This window comes from Prionailurus bengalensis, chromosome E3, assembly GCF_016509475.1.
Source record: "Prionailurus bengalensis isolate Pbe53 chromosome E3, Fcat_Pben_1.1_paternal_pri, whole genome shotgun sequence".
Classification (NCBI taxonomy): Eukaryota; Metazoa; Chordata; class Mammalia; order Carnivora; family Felidae; genus Prionailurus; species Prionailurus bengalensis.
Window position 1 is genome coordinate 5,457,929 of NC_057357.1, and position 18,359 is coordinate 5,476,287.

Sequence of the window (18,359 nt, forward strand, 5' to 3'; positions counted from 1 at the left end):
TCCCACAGCCCCCTCCCTGCCATGGGTCCCTCAGGCTTCCTGGCCACCTGGGTTTCCCTCCTGAGTTTGGGTGTGAGGTTCAGTCCTCAGTCTGACCCAGGAGACTGTCCTTCAGAGGGACCCGCCCCGCAGCGTCTGCTCTCAGCTCATCCCGGCGGCCTCTTCCAATGCGCTCTTTGCAGGACATCCTCACGGACCTGTCAGCGGAGAGCGAGGACCTGAACTTGGAGTGTGGGGTGCAAGACTGTTCGGCGCACAAGGTACGAGCCCTGGGGTTTGTGTTCGGGAATGTTCCGTCCAAGAGAAGCTCAGAGGGGCCAGGGTTTTTCCAAGTCTGACTGTCCCGTGAATGCTAACCTGCTAACCGTACAGCAGATAGCCAGTGCCGAGTGAGTGCTCTCTTCCCCTTTAGTACAAATTCCCACGACAGTCCCACCAGGTTGCTTTTTGTTTCTTTAAGAGGAAGCAGCAGGTTCTGAGCCATCGAGGGACTTACCAGAGGCCACACAGTTGTTAGGATAAGTGTCACTCGGCATTTGACCCCCCAGTCGAATGCTCTTCCCTTGATGAAAGTCACACATTGTCGTGGGGAAGTCGAGGTCCAAGAAGCGTCCAGCGCACGTGAGTCTCCCGCCCAGGAGCCCCGAGGGGCCCCGCAGCCCCGTCCAGTCACCCGCGGGTTTCCTGTGCAGAGGACACAACACACGAGTTCTCGTCTTGTTGGTTCTGTGCCGGTGGCGTGGGGCTGCGGGCTCCTCCTCCAGGAACACAAAGGGCCTAGAGCAGAGGTGGTTTTTTTAAACGGTTTCGATGACGTGACATAATATCTGTCACATTAACCACTTGTAAGCGTACGGGTTGCTGGAGGTAGATAGATTCCAAATGCCCGTCCCCATGTCCGCCGTCTGTGCCCAGACTTTCTCATCATCCCAAACAAACTGTCCCTTCAGCAGTCCCCTCTCGGCAGCCGCTGAGAGACGTTCTGCTGTGTGCACAGACCACTTTGGTTTGTCCGTTTGTCCACTGGAGGGCCCGCCGGCCACTGCTGCAGCCCTTCCTTTGCGCTCTGTAGAGACTCCACCCAGAAGCGGGGCCGCCGCGTCTTGGGGTGTTAGCTGGGTTTCACTCGGGGAGGAGCCGCCGAACTGTCTTCCGGCCCAGCTGCACCAGTTGGCGCTCCGCTTGCAGCGTGTGAGGGCTCCCGTTCTCCACGTTCTCATTCACACGTATCTTCTGTGGCTTCGATGACAGCCATCCCAGGGGTGCGAAGCGGTGTCTCGCTGCGGTCTGGGTTCACGTTTCCCTGATGACTGATGCGGTGGCGAGCAGGGTGTTTTAACGTTTGGGGGAATGTCCGGTCCCAGAGATCATGGCGGCTGCTTCCGGGGCCAGGGCTGTCGGGGTGGACGGCGGTGGGCCTGTGCTGTTTTTATGCACTTGGGGTTTTTCAACCAAAACCCGTATCGCTTCTCTAGTAATCGTTTTTTAAGCAAAATGCTTAGTTTTTATATAAACGTGTCAGAGCCAGAGTGGAGCTGATTGAGCCAGTGTCCTGCCTGGATAGTTCGCAAGGCGGGGCCAGACTGGAGGCTTCGTTCTGCCCCCCGTTAGAAGCTTGACAGTCCTCGGAAGTGAATGTTCCCCCGCAACCCCTAGCTGTCTCTTTGTGCCTCGAGTCACACAGGAATCCAGTTTAACTGTCGGACACGTGGGAAGAAGAACCAGAATGTTCGACTTTCTTACCGAGACACAGCCACTAGCCAACCACAGGATGCAGTTCAGTGGGCTGGGTAGTGGCTCTGGTCTTAGAATCTAGCCGCAGGCTTTGTGCGACCACAAGATGCGCTCTGAGCCTGGTCCCGGTCCCTCCAGAAGCAGCTCCTCCCTCGGGCCAGGAAGGTGGCTGCTGGAGCTGCAGGCCTAAGGGCCTGTACTGCTGCTCTCCGCCTCTGGCTTCACTCCTACACGTTTTGGCCCCGATACTGGCCGAAGTCGTTGGAGTTCACGACCATGCAAGCGAGCACAGTCTTGGCCTGCGTGTGTGACAGGGGCCAGGGACTCCGGCCAGCTGCAGTGGTGTCCAGGTCACTTTTGGCTCTGTCTGTCCGGAACCGGGCCTCTCTCGTGTGAGGCCAGGTCCCGCCTCCTCCCACAGAATTCAGTCATTACCCACTCAGGGATTTGCAGTAGCTCGGGAGGCTCTCCCGCGTCTCGCATCTGAACACAGGATTTCTCCCCTTCGGTCTTGTTAGATAGAAGAGCAGCCGCACAAGGACAGGGGCCACGATGGCCTTGTCTTGTCCTCCATTGAAACTGCTTCATTTTTCAAGAAGCCTGTTTCTTAGGACAGCTGTATTTGTTAGGAGGTTTTACATTTCATTTCTTCTTTGAAATGGAACTAAAATCTGACCCCCCCTAGAACTCATTTCCGATGGTCTTAGTTTTGCCTTTGCCGAAACTGAATACTTGACGAATATCTTAGAAGATCAGCCACTTATAATCTAAATCTGACAATCCGTCAGGACTTGGCTGAAGTAAACCGTGGTAGGTGTATACAGCAAAATATCGTATAGCTTCAGAATAAGCCATAGAAAGACCCCTTGCCATGCACGTGTGTTCCCGATGTTACCCGTTCACTGGTTCATGAAAACAGCCATGGAGCCCCCTCTCCAGGCCGAACTCTGCATCAGGAACCAGGAACACAAGGGCGAGTGGTAGCTGTGGCCGCTGATCCCCAGGTGCTGGTCTCCGCCTTGGGGAGACCGTCACAAATGAGTGTGCACAGTGTAAGCCTGTCACCTGTCATAACGGAACTCATTTCGTCTGATGATCAAAAGCCACCTTCTCTCGTCTGCATTTTTAGGGGATTTCTCAAGCCGCCAGATATGTGTACCAGCGCCTCATCAACGATGGGATCTTGAGCCAAGCGTTCAGCATTGCTCCCGTGAGGTTTTCATTTTTCTTTTCCTTCCCGTCGTTGTCATCAGCCGTCTGCTTCGTTTTAACCACGACACATTCTGCTTTTGTCCCGCAGGAATACCGGCTAGTGGTCGTGGGACACAGCCTGGGGGCCGGCGCCGCGGCCCTGCTGGCCATCATGCTCAGGAGCTCGTACCCTCAACTCCGGTGCTACGCCTTCTCCCCGCCCCGGGGGTTGCTGAGGTACTTGTTTTCTGGCAGGCGTGTGACGGGGTGCCGCGTGCTCCAGACCGGTCTTGGAGTTGTGATCTCGTGATCTCTCGTGCTCAGCCCGTTTGCTTCAAGCACTGCACAGTTGCAGGGATACCGAACAGCCTTTCACAGGCCTGCTTGAGCACAGCTCTGCTCTCCAAAAGGGCACAGAGCGGAGACTCTCTTTACACAGAGGGACGGCTCACATCAGATGTCCCACAGAATACGTTGTGAAATGGTCACAAGACGTCTAGGCAACCTCTGTCTCCTTACATGACGGAATTTCTTTCCTTGGGATAAGAACTCTTAAGATTCATTTAGCAACTTTCAGTGTTTGTTTATTTTTGAGAGACAGAGAGACAAAGAGAGACAGAGCACAAGTGGGGGAAGGGCAGAGAGAGAGGGAGACACAGAATCCGAAGCAGGCTCCGGGCTCCGAGCTGTCAGCGCAGAGCCCGACGCAGGGCTCAAACCTACAAGCCATGAGATCATGACCTGAGCTGAAGTCGGACGCTCACCCGACTGAGCCCCCCCCGGCGCCCCCCTCTTAGGAGCTTGCAGATGTGCCATCTGGTGTGAGTAACTCGTCACCATGCTGTACTTCCATCCCCATCGGTCCCCGTGACTTATTTATAATTCGGGCTTTGCACCCTTGGGCTCCGTTCACCCCATCCACCCGCCCTGCAGCCCTCACCTCTGGCAGCCACCAGCCTGTATTCTCCGTGTCTGTGAGCTTGGCTTTGGGGGATTTTTTTTTTTTTATATTCCACATATAAGTGAGATCATACAGTATTTATAAAAGTATACAAGTCTATCTGACTGATTTCAGTTAGCATAATGCCCTCAGTGTCCATCCGTGTTGTTGCAAATTGCAGAATTTCATTCTATTTTATGGTCATTGTACATGCACGTGCACACACACCACCTTTTTTCCATTCACGTGCTGATGCGTGCTTACGTAGTTCCCACGTCTTGGCCGTTGCAAATCATGCTGCAGTAAACGGGGTACAGCTCTCTTTTCAAGTTAGTGTCTTCATTTTCTTTGGACACGTACCCAGAAGTGTAATTGCCGGATGACATGATAGTTCCACGTTTAGGTTTTTGAGGAGACTTCACACTGTTTTCCACAGTGGCTACACCAGTTTGCTTTCCCACCAGCAGGACACCGGGGTTGCCTTTTCTCCGCATCCTCGCCAGCACTCGTTATTTGTTTGGGGACCTTTGTTGTTTTACTAGCCATTCGGACGAGTGTCAGGTGATATCTCATCGTGGTTTGGATTTGCATTTCCCTGGGAAGTAGTGATGTTGAGCATTTTCACGTACCTGTGGGTCACGTGCATGTCTGTTTTTGGAAAAAAGTCCATTCGGGGTGCCTGGGTGGCTGTTAGGCATCCCACTCTTGATCTTGGCTCGAGTCTTGATCTCAGGGTCGTGAGTTTGGGCCCCGTGTTGGGCTCCACACTGGGTGTGGAGTCTACTTAAAAAGAAAATGTTTAGGGCCACCTGGGTGACTAGGTCGGTTAAGCGTCTGACTCTTGATTTAAGCCCAGGTCATGATTTCATGGTTCACAAGATCAGGCCCCATGTGGGGCTCTGTGCTGATAGCATGGAGCCTGCTTGGGATTCTCTCTCTCCCTCCCTCCCTCCTTCTCTCTCTCTCTGCCTCTCCCCTGCTTGTACGCGTGTGCACTATCTCTCAAAAATAAACATTTAAAAAAAAAGGTATTGGACGCCTGAATGGCTCAGTCAGTGAAGCATCTAACTTCAGCTCAGGTCGTGATCTAACAGTTCGTGAGTTCGAGTCCCACTTTGGGTGAGCCCTGCTTCTCTCTCTGTCTCTCTCTCCCTCTCCTCTCCCTCTCTCTCCCTCCCTCTCTCCCTCTCTCCCTCTCTCCCTCTCTCCCTCCCTCTCTGTGCCCCTCACTCACTGGTGTCCTCTCTCTCAACAACAAAAACAAAAAAACCACAAAGTGTTGCTTAAAAAAAAAAAGAATGTTCTGCTCCTCTGCCCATTTTTAAAAATTTTTTTTAACATTTATTTATTTTTGAGGCAGAGACAGAGCATGAACAGGGGAGGGGCAGACAGAGAGGGAGACACAGAATCTGAAACAGGCTCCAGGCTCTGAGCTGTCCGCACAGAGCCCGACGCGGGGCTCGAACTCATGGACCGTGAGATCATGACCTGAGCTGAAGTCGGCCGCTTAACCGACTGAGCCACCCAGGTGCCCCTGCCCATTTTTAAATCTTACTGTTTTTCTGCTAGTGGGTTGTGTGCCTTCTTTATATATTTTGGGTATCAACCCCTTGTCAGAGGTATGATTTGCAAATGTTTTCTCCCATTCTGCAGATCGCCTTTTCGTTTTGTCGGTCGTTCCCTTTCTCTGTGCAGAAGCTTTTCGGTTGGATGTGGTCCCTCCCTGTTTAGTTTTGCTTTTGTTGCCTTTGCTTTTGGGGTCAAATCCAAAAAGTCATCATTGAGACCAATGTCTGGGAGCTCACTGCCTGTTTTCTTCTGGGAGTTTTATGGTTTCGGTCTTATATTTAAGTCTTTGATCATTTTGAGTTGGGTCGTGTTGTGGTGTAAGATAGGGGTCCAGGTTCATTCTTCTGCACGTGGCTTCGGTTCTCCCAGCACCATTGCTTGAAGAGACTCTTCTGGCCGCCTCGTATATTCTTGCTGCTATGTTGTAAATTAGTTGGCTTTATTTCTGGGGTGTGTGTCTGTTTTTATGCCAATACCATACTATTTTGATTACTGTAGCTTTATAATATCGTTTGGAATCCGGGAGCATGATGCCTCCAGCTTTGCTCTTCGTTCTCAAGATTGCTTTGGCGATTTGGGGTCTTTTGTGGTTCCGCATACATTTTAGGATTAGTTCGTCTATTTCTGTGAAAAATGCCATTGGAATTTTGATAGGGATTGAGCTGACTCCAGATTGCTTTGGGTAGTGTGGATATTTTGACAGTATTAATTCTCCCAGTCCACGAGCATGGAAACCTTCCCATTTATTCTTGTCTTCAGTTCTTTCATCAGGTCTTAGGGTTTCCAGTGCACACGTCTTGCCCCTCCTTGGTTAAATTGATTCCTTCGTGGTTTTGGGGTGCAACTGTGAGTCGGATTGCTTTCTTATTTTTCTTTCTGATAGCTCATTAGCTTATGCCAACAACAGATTCCTGTTTACAAGTACCTACCTTGTGTTATTGTGCTTCGCAGGTACTGCTTCACTTTTTAAATTTTTTTTAAATAAGTAAAGGTTTGTGGCAGCCCTGCCTTAAGCAAGTTTGTTCGGACCACTTTTCAAACAGCATCAGCTCACTTTATGTCTTTGTCACATTTTAAAGGTTCTTGCAGTATTTCAGTTTTTTTCATTATTTTGTTATGTTGACGTGTGATGGGTGGTTATGACTCACTGAAAGCTCCGATGGTGGTTAGCATTTTTTTAGCAATAAAGTATTTAAAAAAAATTTTTTTTTTTACGTTTATTTATTTTTGAGAGACAGAGACAGAGCACAAGCAGGGTAGGGGCAGAGAGAGAATGAGACACAGAATCCGAAGCAGGCTCCAGGCTCGGAGCTGTCGGCACAGAGCCTGAGGCAGGGCTCGAACTCACAAACTGAGATCATGACCTGAGTCGAAGTCGAACGCCTAAACGACTGAGCCACCCAGGCGCCCCACAATAAAGTATTTTTTAATTACAGTGTGTACATTGTTTTTGTAGACACATCATTGCACACTTTAAATAGACACTGCACACTTGGGGCCCCTGGGTGGCTCAGTGGGTTAAGCGTCTGACTTTGGCTCAGGTCATGATCTCGCAGCTCATGAGTTTGAGCCCCGCCTCAGACTCTGCTGACAGCTCAGAGCCTGGAGCCTGCTTCAGATTCTGTGTCTCATTCTCTCTCTGCCCCTCCCCTGCTTGAGCTCTGTCTCTCTCTCTCGAATATAAAGAAACATTAAAAAAAGTTAAATAGATGTTGCACACTTAATAGACTGCAACGCGTGTAAACAGAACTTCTCTGTGCTGGGAAACCAAACGATTCACGTTAGTCGCTGTACTGCAGTATTTGCTTTCCTGCAACCGAACCTGCGTAACACTGTGCCCCATGTTATGTCCGGAGTCGTCCTGTAGCCTACAACTCTCCTGAATTTGTTTCCTGATTATTTTTTTAAGTTCGAAAGTATATTTTTCTTTTCTTAACATACTTAATCCTACATCATTTTCTGTCCTAATGATAAAAGAAGTTTGTGCTATAATTTAAAAAGAAGGAAAAAGGGAGGAAGAAAGAAATTTGTATCCATCATGGAAGTTTTGGAAAATGTAAAAAAGTGGAAAGATCAGAGATTTTCTACCCAGAAATCACACTGGAACTATTTAGGTTTGTTTACTTCTAGCTGCTTGTGTGTGGCTATGCTTTACAAATTAACAGTTTTTACTTGAGAGAGAGAGCAGAAGCTGGAGAGGGGCAGAAAGAGAGAAAGACACAATCTTAAGCTGGTTCCATGCTCAGCGTCAAGTCTGACAACACAGGGCTGGATCCCACAGACCTGGGATCATGACCTGAACTAAAAATCAAGAGTTGGCCCAATCAACTGAGCCAGCCAGTCACCCAGACGTAATATTTTGTATACATTATATCCTTAAATATTGTTTGAGAGCATGTTTTTTATGTAGCTGCTGAGTATTCTATTATCTGGTTATGCCATTTCTATTCTATGGATGGAAATTTACATTTTGTGTTACTATTGGTAATTATATTTAATAATTATAATTCCGTCCAATATATTTATATATAAATATTTGTATACCTTTCCAATTTTTAAAGCTTTTTTTTTTTTTTTTTTTAATGTTTATTACTTTTGAGAGAGAGACAGAGTGTGAGCCAGAGAGGGGCAGAGAGAGAGGGAGACACAGAATCTGAAGCAGACTCCAGGCTCTGAGCTCTCAGCACAGAGCCAGATGCGGGACACGAACTCACCAACTGTGAGATTATGACCTGAGCTTAACCCACTAAGCCACCCAGGTGCCCCTTAAAGCTCTTTTTATGTTAAAATATACATTTATACATATCAAAAGACATGAGTGACTTCTAAAAAAGTTTTCTTAATGTTTATTTTTGAGAGAGAGATAGAGAGGAAGCCGGCGAGGGCAGGGAGAGAGGGAGACACAATCCGAAGCAGGCTCCAGTCTCTGAGCTGATGGCACAGAGCCTGATGTTGGGCTCAAACCCACAAACTGCGAGATCATGACCTGAGCCAAAGTTGGACATTTAACTGACTGAGCCACCCAGGTGCCCCAACAGGAATGACTTTTTTTTGTTTTTATTTTTTTATGTTTTTATTTTATTTTGAGAGACAGAGTGTGATCAGGGAAGGGGCAGAGAGAGAGGGAGACACAGAATCCAAAGCAGGCTTCAGGCTCCAAGCTGTCGGCACAGAGCCCGATGCGGGGCTCGAACTCATAGACTATGAGATCATGACCTAAGCCGTAGCCCGACGCCCAACCGAGTGAGCCACCCAGGTGCCCCAGGAATGACTTTTTAACTGAATTTTTGGATTGTGAAACATTTAATACAAAATTTACATTTTCTGAGAAGGATAAGCAAACATCTTTACAACGTGGATGCATTTTGCCATGTGAAGAAAAGTCTACACACAAGACCTATTGTAGGATTCCAGTTATCTCACCTCCTGGGGTGGGGGTGGGATTGATGGCCAGAGGACACAGGGGGCCTTTGGGGGTGCTGGAAACGTTCTTTATTGTGATGGTGGTGGCAGTTAAGCAGTTAAAGCATTTGTCAGGACTTGTCCACTCACATTGGGTGATTTTGCTGTGTCCACCTCAATAAAGTGGATTTAAAAATACACACAGCTCTCCGTACCCACATTGAGAAACCAAGCGTTCAGTGACTTAGAATTCCCTGTGCGTCCTCTCCTTCCCTCCACATACTCCCCATCCTGACCTTTGTGAAAATTCTTCCTTTGCTTTAAAAAGTAGTTTTACCGCTTATATTCAGGTCTCCACATAGCAGTTTGGATTTGTGTGGTTTCAGAATTTATAGAACTGGATTCCTTGTCTGTTGAGTTTCTACTTTGGTGGTGTTCCTTTTGCCCATTTTTCTGTCAGGTCTTTTGCTTCCTCGATCTGCAAACACGTACATTATGTAGTCCGTTCTTTTGCAGTTGCAAGTAAGTGTCGTGAATATGCTCTCCTGGTCCTCAATGTGCTTTGTACTTGCATTGAGTCCTGTCTTCACTTCCTTCCGTTCTTGATTTTAACCTTCATTTGTCAACCTTTTATGATTTTTGTTTCTTATTTAAGAAATCTTTTTCAGGGCACCTGGGTGGCTCATTCGGTTGAGTTTCCGACTTTGGCTCAGGTCATGATCTCATAGTTTGTGGGTCGGAGCCCCGCATCAGGCTCTGTGCTGACCGTTTGCTCAGAGCCTGGGCCTGTTTCAGATTCTGTCTCCTTCACTCTCTGCCCCTCCCCCGCTCACGCTTTGTCTCACTCTGTTTCTCAAAAATAAATAAATGTAAAAAAAAAATTTTTTTTTTAAGAAATCTTTTTCTATCCTAAGGATTCGAAGCTCATCTTCTTTATTCCAACAGCTCTTAGTCTGGCCTTTCACCTTTAGGTAGATCTTTAGTCTGTGTTTAATTGCGTTTTTGTGTGTGGTGTGAGTCTGGGATCCAGTCATTTCCCCCTCACACAGCACAACATCGTAGCCCTTCCCCTGCTGCCAACACGAAGTGTTGGCCTCTAGTGGTGCAAATCTAGTGTGCCTTTTGCTTTTGCAAGAGCTTCGTGGCTGTTCTTAGCCCTTTGCACCTCATATCAATTGTGGGATCAACTTTGCAAGTTCTGTAAACAAAAAGCTTAGTTCTTATTTCAGCTGCCTTTACTTTCTAGTTCACTCTGGAGGTAACTAACACATTACTGAGCCTTCCAGCCTTTGAACATAAAGTCGCTTTTCAAGTATTCCGGGACCCTTTAATGTCTTCCAATTAAATTTTATCATTTTCTCCTTTGGCTGACGTAGATCAAGCTCATAGAAATTTGTCTTTCGTCTTGTATCCAACAGCCTTGTTAACTTTCCCTATTTAGAATTCCTCTGCAGATGCTTTCTTTTTTTTTTTTTAATTGTGTATAATAACTTCACAAATGACAGTTTTCTTTTTTTTTTTTTTCCCCCTTTCGGGGCTGATCACCATTAAAATGTCCTGTGTCCTTTTGCAGTCAGTCCCTTCCACCCACCCCCACGTATCCAAGGATCTTTTTGTCACTGTAGTTTTCTCTTCTCTAGCATGTCATAAATGGAATCCTACAATATGCTGTCTTTTGTGTTGCGTTTCTTTTACTCAGTAAGGTGCATCCAGGTTACATGGGTGTTTGCTTTTTTCCTAAGTGCTTGTAGAATCTCCTTTTAATGTATCTTGCTTGAAAGGTTTAGATCCCCCAATCTGTGAAGGCCTAGTCACATGTGGCAGATGGCTGCCTCTGCGGTCTCCCACTCCTTGGGGGACTCCCATCAGACAGGCATTACTGCCTTGCTCTTACTGCACGTTGTGAACTTGTCTCTCGTACCTTGTCTCTTTGTTTCCAGTGCTACCTTCTGGTTAGTTCTTCGGATTCCCGTACGAGATCACTAATGCTCTCTTCAGTGCTTATGATCATCTTAAAATGGAATTTTCATACAGAAATTACAAATTCAAACCAAGGTCAAAAGAGCAGAAGCCACCATTTAATCAGCTTCAGTAGTTTATTAACACGCCGAATCTTCAGGTACCCCCTGCTTCCCACAGATCCCATGGCACGATTACTTTGATGCAAATCTGAGACCTATCATTTTATCCATAAATATGCTGATTTCTATAGCATAGAGCACTTTTTAAAAAAGTTAATAATTTCTTCGTACCAATAACTAACTGATCACGTTCTCCCAATGATCTCATAAATGTTATAAATTCCAAACAAGATTCTCACATTGGATATAGTGGATTTGTCTTGTAACTGTATTGTTTTTGTTAGTTTTTAATCACATTTAGTAGTGTACATGCAGGCAATCCAGGAAACAGAAATTCTGTAAACTCTCTTAATGTATAGATTTCTCATTTCCCTCTATTTCCGAAACAAGTTACTTCTTGTGGAGAATCCACATTCTGGATTTCCTTTCTTGTATATTCACCATGTCACGTAACATGTTCCTGCGTACCGCTGGCTGTGTGTCCTAGAAGATGGTAGTTGTGTCTAGAAACTTGACAGACTCAGGGTTGATTTTTTTTGACAGTAATGCGTGGTGGGAATGGTACGTGATTCCTATTGGATCACCTCAGGAGACACCGGTCTGCTGGGCTCTGTGACGTTGGCAGCTGGTAACTGATATGTACATATTTTATTAGAGATTGCAAGATGCTGATATTCTGGCATTCCTTCTACAGTTATTAGCCAAAAATTCAAAAAAAAAAAAACAACAATACTTTTCTTCCAAGTACTTGGTTATCTGAGGTATAAGCTTCTCACAGTTTAAGCAGAACAGATGCATGAATGCTTGAATCTTTCCCTCTCCTTAGCTGTGTGCCGAGTGCTGAATCGGTATTCTAGCATTCTCCAGAGGTGGACCTTAATTCTTTGAAACTATCTCAGCCCATTGCAGCAGAGTTGCTGATGTTCCCACCGTCCCCTTTTGGCCAGCGGAGTCCCTTCAAACCAGGCTTCTCACCCTGCCACGGCCCCGGGTGTCGGACAGGTGTCTCCTTTCTGGCACCACAAAACGTTCTCAGGTTTCTTGCCCGGTCCTGCCATCTGGAAGCGGCAACCATCTCCCCATGGAGTACTGTGTTGTTTTTGAGTAGGAAATGGTATTAGAGACTGTCACCTGGGCACCGGGTGCCCCATTCCTGCCAGGCGGGGTCACGGTTTCTAGGCCTTTTCGGTGCTAAGAGGTAGGAAATGCTGTTGTTACCCCAAAGAGGAAATGTATCCTTACTTCATATTGACACTTGCAACTTAAAGATCGGGATTTTTACCGCAACTGTATCTTTTTTTCTCTTATGCTAAAAATCTTGGTTTCCTCTAGCCCCGGTTTTTAGTAGGTCCACAGAGCCGTGTGCTCACCGACGTATGTGTGCAGAGGCCACACAGACTGATCACTTTCGGAATGCTCATAGTGGGAGGATTGCTGCAGGCGGTTTGGGTTTTTTTACACTTGGTTTTGTTCTTATGTAACATCCCCCCCAGGGATGGACAGCCAACTTCTGTTGTTGGAAGCTCACCTGAAATAATCCTTCCGTTTGGCTAATACACCGCCAGGTTCATTTCTTTCACCCTCGATGTTAGGAATGGCTTTCCTTCTTTTAATTTTTATGATTATGTAAAACAATGACATGGTTCCAAAGACAACTGTACAGAGCAAGAGACACTCAGAGAGGTCTCCTTTCCATCCTTCTTCCCTGAGGTCACCGTTAGTTTTTAACTTGGCTTTTCCATAATTCTCACCTATTTACATATAAAAGCAAATACGGATACAACTTTGCATTCCTCCTCCTCTTCGATAAAAGGTAGCTAAGTCTTCATGCTGCCGTGGGTGTTGCTGTAACTTGTAACTTGACCGTGTGTCCTGAGACCACCCCGCAGCAGCACAGGCCACCCTCACTCTCCTGCTGCTAAGGACTCGGTACTCCCTGGACGTGCTGTGGTGTATGAATTGAACAGCTCTCCAGGGGTGGACGTTGGGGTTTCAGCCTCTGCTATCGTAAGCAGTGATAGCCTTTTGTATCTGTCCTTCTCCGTTTTTGCCAGTTGGTGTTTTTTCTTTGAAGTGTATTTATTTTGAGAGAGCGCACACACCCCTGCACGAGCCGGGGAGGGGCAGAGGAGGAGAGATTGATTTCCAAGCAGGCTCCCGCTGTCTTTGCAGAGCCCGACTTGGGGCTCGATCCCACGAACTGTGAGATCATGACCTGAGCCGAAATGGAGTCGGATGCTGAAGCAACTGAGCCCCCCCGGGAGCCCGGCCAGAGTGTCTGTTAGGTCCCTCCAAGCGGGGCTGCGGGGGCGAAGGGTACAAGCACGCGCGTGGCCTGCCGTCTCGATCCGGCTGACAACTGTTTTGGCTTTACTAGAATCCGGGAAGGAGTCGCTCCGACTGGATGCTCTCCACTTTCTCTTCCCCTTTTTTAAAGGGTAGAGAACAGCCCAGGTCTCTGAAAACTGACCTCGGTCACCTGGCAAAGTTGCTCGATTTCTCTTTGGAGCTCTTTGTGGGCAATATAATCCTGAAACTTGACGAATGTTTATCTTTCTGAAATTTCAGCAAATCCCTTTATGAACACTCCAAGAACTTCACCGTGTCGCTTGTGCTAGGCAAGGATATCATCCCCAGGTGAGTCTGCCGGCGCTTCCTCGGGGCTCGGGGCAGCTGAAAGACCGGATTTTGAGCTTCAATCTGGTCTTCTGCTAAACAGGTTAAGTGTGACCAACTTGGAAGATTTGAAGAAGAGAATCTTGCGAGTGATCGCGCACTGTAACAAGCCCAAGGTAACCTGGGGGTGCCCGGAAGAGGGTCTGCAGGAGTTGGAGGCTGTGTGTGCCCCGAGAGGAAGTTTCTCAATTCAGAGGCTCTTAGCCCAGCGCATTCGATGCCGTTGCCTGAGGCTCTCTCTCCCCGGGGTACAGCTTCCATCTGGGGCTCGGGGCCGATGCCAAGGAAAGCACACGGCTCAGTCCTGAAATGCCACGGTTGGAGACTGTGGTAGAACCTTCCCTGTTCCACTTCAGTGATGCGCTTTCTTTGCCCTGTCTTGTGACCAACAGTATTCTGATGCTTTTAGTCCCAAAGCTTAGAAAATAAGGCTGCCAAATAGAGTTTAAGAATTATTAGTATACCATGGAATGTTGTAGTCATTAGAAATGGTGACATAAATTTACATTTACCAATAGAGAAAGATATCCATGATGTACTGAGAAAAAAAACACATTTTTTTTTTTTTTTAAGGGCAGATTTAAAAATGATCCACTTCAGCTCAGGTCATGATCTCTCAGTTCGTGGGTTCAAGCCCCGCATCAGGCTCTCTTGACAGCTCAGAGCCTGCTTCCAATCCTCTGTTCGCCTCTCTCTGCCCTTCCCCCAATTGAGCTCACTCTCTCAAAAGAAACATATATATATATATATATATATATATATACACACACACACACACACACACACATATATATATATATATATATTTTTTTTTTTTTTAAAGGATTCTCAGGGGCACCTGGGTGGCTCAGTCGACTAAGCATCCAGCTCTTGATTTTGGCTCAGGTCATTGATCTCACGGTGCAGGAGATCAAGCCCCGTGTCAGGTGTCGACATCATAGAGCCTGCTTGGGATTCTCTCTTGCCCTTCTCCCTGGCTCACAGTCTCTCTCTCTCTCTCAAAATAAATGAACATTTAAAAAAGTAATATAAAAATGATTCTTAGAGGTATGTTTGAAGGCAGCGGATGATAGGTGGTAACAAGGATGTAGAGTTTTTGATGATTTAATTTACTATGAAAACAGTTTATTGACTTTCAAAAAAATTCTTTTAATAAGCTTTCTCCTTACCAACTACTCCCCACTCCTCAAATTTTTAAAAAGTAATGTGCTTAAGGGAAAGAACGAAGCTGGTTGGCGGAACTGCTTAAAAAGAATTAAGGGTCACTTTTTCTCAAAATCTGCATGATGTGGTTTTTACTGTTGCTTCAAGTTTGATGTGGCTTCGTTGTGCAAGAGATACAGGAGTTCCGGCCACTGAGGTCCACGCTCCTAAGACCCGTGGTTTAAACAAACCAGGGAGGCATTTGAGCTCTGAGGTCACCGTCCCGCAGCAAGTGCTGTGGTCCGAGGTCTGTGTGGCCCGGGAAGGACTGGGTAACAGGCACCTGCCTTCTTGCTCTGCCCTCAGTACAAGATCCTGCTGCGCGGGTGCTGGTATGAGCTGTTCGGAGGCGACCCTGACAACCTTCCAACAGAGCTGGACGGGGGCGCCCAGGGACACCTGACGCAGCCGCTTCTGGGGGAGCAGAGCCTGCTGACGCACGGGTCCCCGACATACAGCTTCTCCAGCGACTCCCCCCTGGAGTCCCCCGCCAAGTACCCCCATCTCTACCCTCCCGGCAGGATCATCCACCTGGAGGAAGAAGGCACCTCAGGGAGGTGAGTGCGGGCGGCGTGGCTCGGTCCCCCTTGACATGCGCTTCCAGCCAAGGGGGGGCGCTCCGCTAGTTCAGCTTCTGTCTGTCTCAGGTTTTGCCGCGCTGCCGCTCGGTACAGTGCGAGGTGGGCACACGAATCACAGTTCAGCAAAATACTCATCGGCCCGAAGATGTTAACGGACCACATGCCCGACGTCCTGATGAAAGCCTTGGACAGCGTGGTGTCCGACAGGGCCGCCTACGTTTTCTGTCCCCCCGGAGGTGGCTCCAACGTGGACGTGGTGTAAGTAGAGCTACTCTAAACCGCTCGAGGACGGCAGACTCACACTTTTGTTCTTACGTGGACAGTAGCAGAGTGACGTCCGTGATGCCGGTGGATGTCCGTCGATAGGAATCCGACAGGTACTAGATTTGGTGGTCTTCTGAATCACGGAACGATTGATCACAGTGTTAGCAAGATCGGGTGTCAGGGGAGAACACGGAGATGACGGGACTCGTGTAGGAAGCTTCGGGAAGCTCCAGGGCAATTCCCTGATGATCTCAGAACCGTCCCAGCAAAAGTTGGGATCCACGGCTAGGTTTGAGGACCTGACGGATCTGTGGACTCTCACCCCCCCCCGTCCCACCTTTTCAATGACAGGGTCTCGTCTTACCACTGTTTAGGAGTCTGAACCCGGCAGACTGAATTTTCCTGGCTATACAATCTTAGTGCGTCACTGTAAGGGTACGGATGGGTCTTCTCCTGGGTGGCGCTAAGGGTCAGCCCCGAGGTCAGGCTGGGAACTGGGGCCACTGCTCCTCGGCGCTCCAGCCTCAACATCAAGCTGCTTTATTTTCACCTATTACTTTGGCTTTTGGACGTCAGCCAGTGGATTCCGAGGGAGTTTATAATAAAGCACTTACACGTGTCGTTCGTGTCTGTACGGTGACGTACTCTTCCACTGGATGTTTGCGGGAAGGCCTGTTTTACTGGCTAGTTTTACAGCAATCGCGTTTGAAAAGCTTTCTGTCTGAGCAAAAATGAAGTCTTCTTGGATAGTTTTTTTCTTGGAGCTCTGGGCTAAAGACTGAGATTGCAAAGGCATCTGATTTAACCCCACCGAAGCGCTAGGAAATGACGGTAAATTGGTCTCTTTAAAAAGCATAAATACACCAGGATGGGGAGAGAAGAGAAGGAACAAATGGTTGACTGGAGGAAACAGGATCTTACGTGGAGGAGGAAAGACCAGAACTGCCCTGGGTTACAGCCCAGATTCCCCAGGCACCTGGGACAGAGCGCGGCACAGGACTAGTCAGGTGAGCTGGTCTGCCAGAAAGCTGGAAGAAATCTGGCCCTTGGTTCGCTCTGGGGTGGAGGGGGCCCCGGACAGCAGCACACTTGAAGGCAAGGGGATGAGGTCTCTCAGCTTCTCACCCTTGGCTGCCAGAACCTTCAGGAAGATTCTCCCAAGTTATCTGACCTCTAGAGACCCTTCCCTCAGGGCCTCTGAGCTGTCACAGCCATTAACGCCTTAGGTTCCGCAAACCTGCAAAGGCCCATTTAGAAAACTCCGGTTGAGATGCCACGGTAATGTCCAGTTGCTGTGAGTTTGGGTTCTAGACACAGTTCCTGTACACTCGGGGCAGAAAGCTGACAGATCTGAGACGCCCGTGGACGCCACCTGTGGGCTTGTTTCCAATCTGCTTTGTAAAGGCTGTCGACCTTTAAGCCCGAGGCCAAGGACCACCAGGCACGTGAGCGACAAGCGACCGGAAGAAACTTCCAGCTACCCCCACCACAGCTTGCGGACAGAGAAGACCGATCCCGACACTGAAAAAGTGGCAGGAATGAGAAAGAACACCTGAAAGTTAAAAGCAAGCAAGATGAACTCCAAAGCAGCCAGGCGGCGGCCACCTGCAGAAGGGCAGGCAGGACAGAGGGGGAAGTACAAGGGACAGCAGCCGCACGGGGTGTGCAAGGCGGGAAGACATCCCACACGACTGCAGTGGCCAAGACGTGAGAGCACGGGTTCCCCACATGCTTCTTTCTCAGGAAACACCCGGAGAATGTGTTCAGCAAGAGGAAGCAAGTTAAGAGACAAGGAGCCGGGGGCACCGGCTGGCTCGGTAGGTAGAGCAGTGCCTCCTGATCTTGGGGTCGGAGTCTGAGCCCCACGTTGGAGGTAGAGATTACTAAAAAATAAACTCAAAAAAAAAAAAACCCAAAAACATCGATACATAAGAAAAGTGGCCAGAGGATTCTGAGACTTTAGGAGAATGCAAATTGCTGAAACTCAGCAAACATCCTGAGGAATTTCGGTATCGGCTGGAAGTCTGCAGTTAAATCGTGAAGCACACAGAAGAGCAAATAGTCTTAATTATCCTCAAAGAAATGAGTAGCTGTGCAGCACAGTCCTGTTCCTCAGTGGCTCAGCCAGGCGCATCTGCACAGTAACACGGATGCTAAATAGCAAACACCAACCAGGATCGGGAAGGAAAGGTATGCCGGGGGTGGGGTGCCACTGGGAAAGAGCCGGGGCTCCCGGGAGGACCAGTGGTAACGGCTGAAACTGAAAACTGCAACTAGCACCAAAGTCCTGTGACTTCGCCAGACCCCCACGGAGGGGAGAGGGGCTGGAGGGTGAAGCAAAGAGCCGGCGGTCGCATCAGGCACGCACGCCTCTGTGACGAAGCCTCACCCAGCGGGACGGGTCCAGAGAGCTGGCGGTTTGGATCGGTGAACACGGGGAGATTTGGGGTGGGGAGGGAGCTGGGAACCGCGTGGGGGCTCTGTGTTCTCCCCCACACGCAGCCCTACGCATCCCTCTTTGCTGAGCAACTGGTGATAAAAACTGGTAGGTAAAAAGCTACATCACTTAGCCGTATGGAGATAAAACGAAGGTTTTAAAAGAACTCAAACTGGTTGCCTTGGGGGAGGGTGTGATGGGAGACGGCGGTTTTTGTAGCAAACCTTCAGAACTACATGGGCTTGAAACTGCCTTTTAAAAACATCTTTAAAAAATACTCA

At 48.3% G+C, this 18,359-nt stretch overlaps 1 protein-coding gene across 2 annotated transcripts in view; it reads left to right on the forward strand.

The window, feature by feature from the left end:
- The window catches only part of DAGLB (diacylglycerol lipase beta), a 37,927-nt gene that overhangs the window by 18,960 nt on the left and 608 nt on the right, over positions 1-18,359 (forward strand). Inside the window, exons 9-16 of one of the 2 annotated variants that reach the window (XM_043559639.1) lie at positions 183-260; positions 2,864-2,944; positions 3,035-3,162; positions 13,486-13,554; positions 13,637-13,709; positions 15,103-15,353; positions 15,444-15,635; positions 16,016-16,261. In XM_043559639.1, coding sequence (XP_043415574.1) covers positions 183-260; positions 2,864-2,944; positions 3,035-3,162; positions 13,486-13,554; positions 13,637-13,709; positions 15,103-15,353; positions 15,444-15,635; positions 16,016-16,037 — 894 coding nt within the window. In that variant the 3' untranslated portion in view covers positions 16,038-16,261. Of the gene's footprint in view, positions 1-182; positions 261-2,863; positions 2,945-3,034; positions 3,163-13,485; positions 13,555-13,636; positions 13,710-15,102; positions 15,354-15,443; positions 15,636-16,015; positions 16,262-18,359 lie in introns of those variants that run through there. The other variant, XM_043559640.1, reaches the window with a different exon arrangement.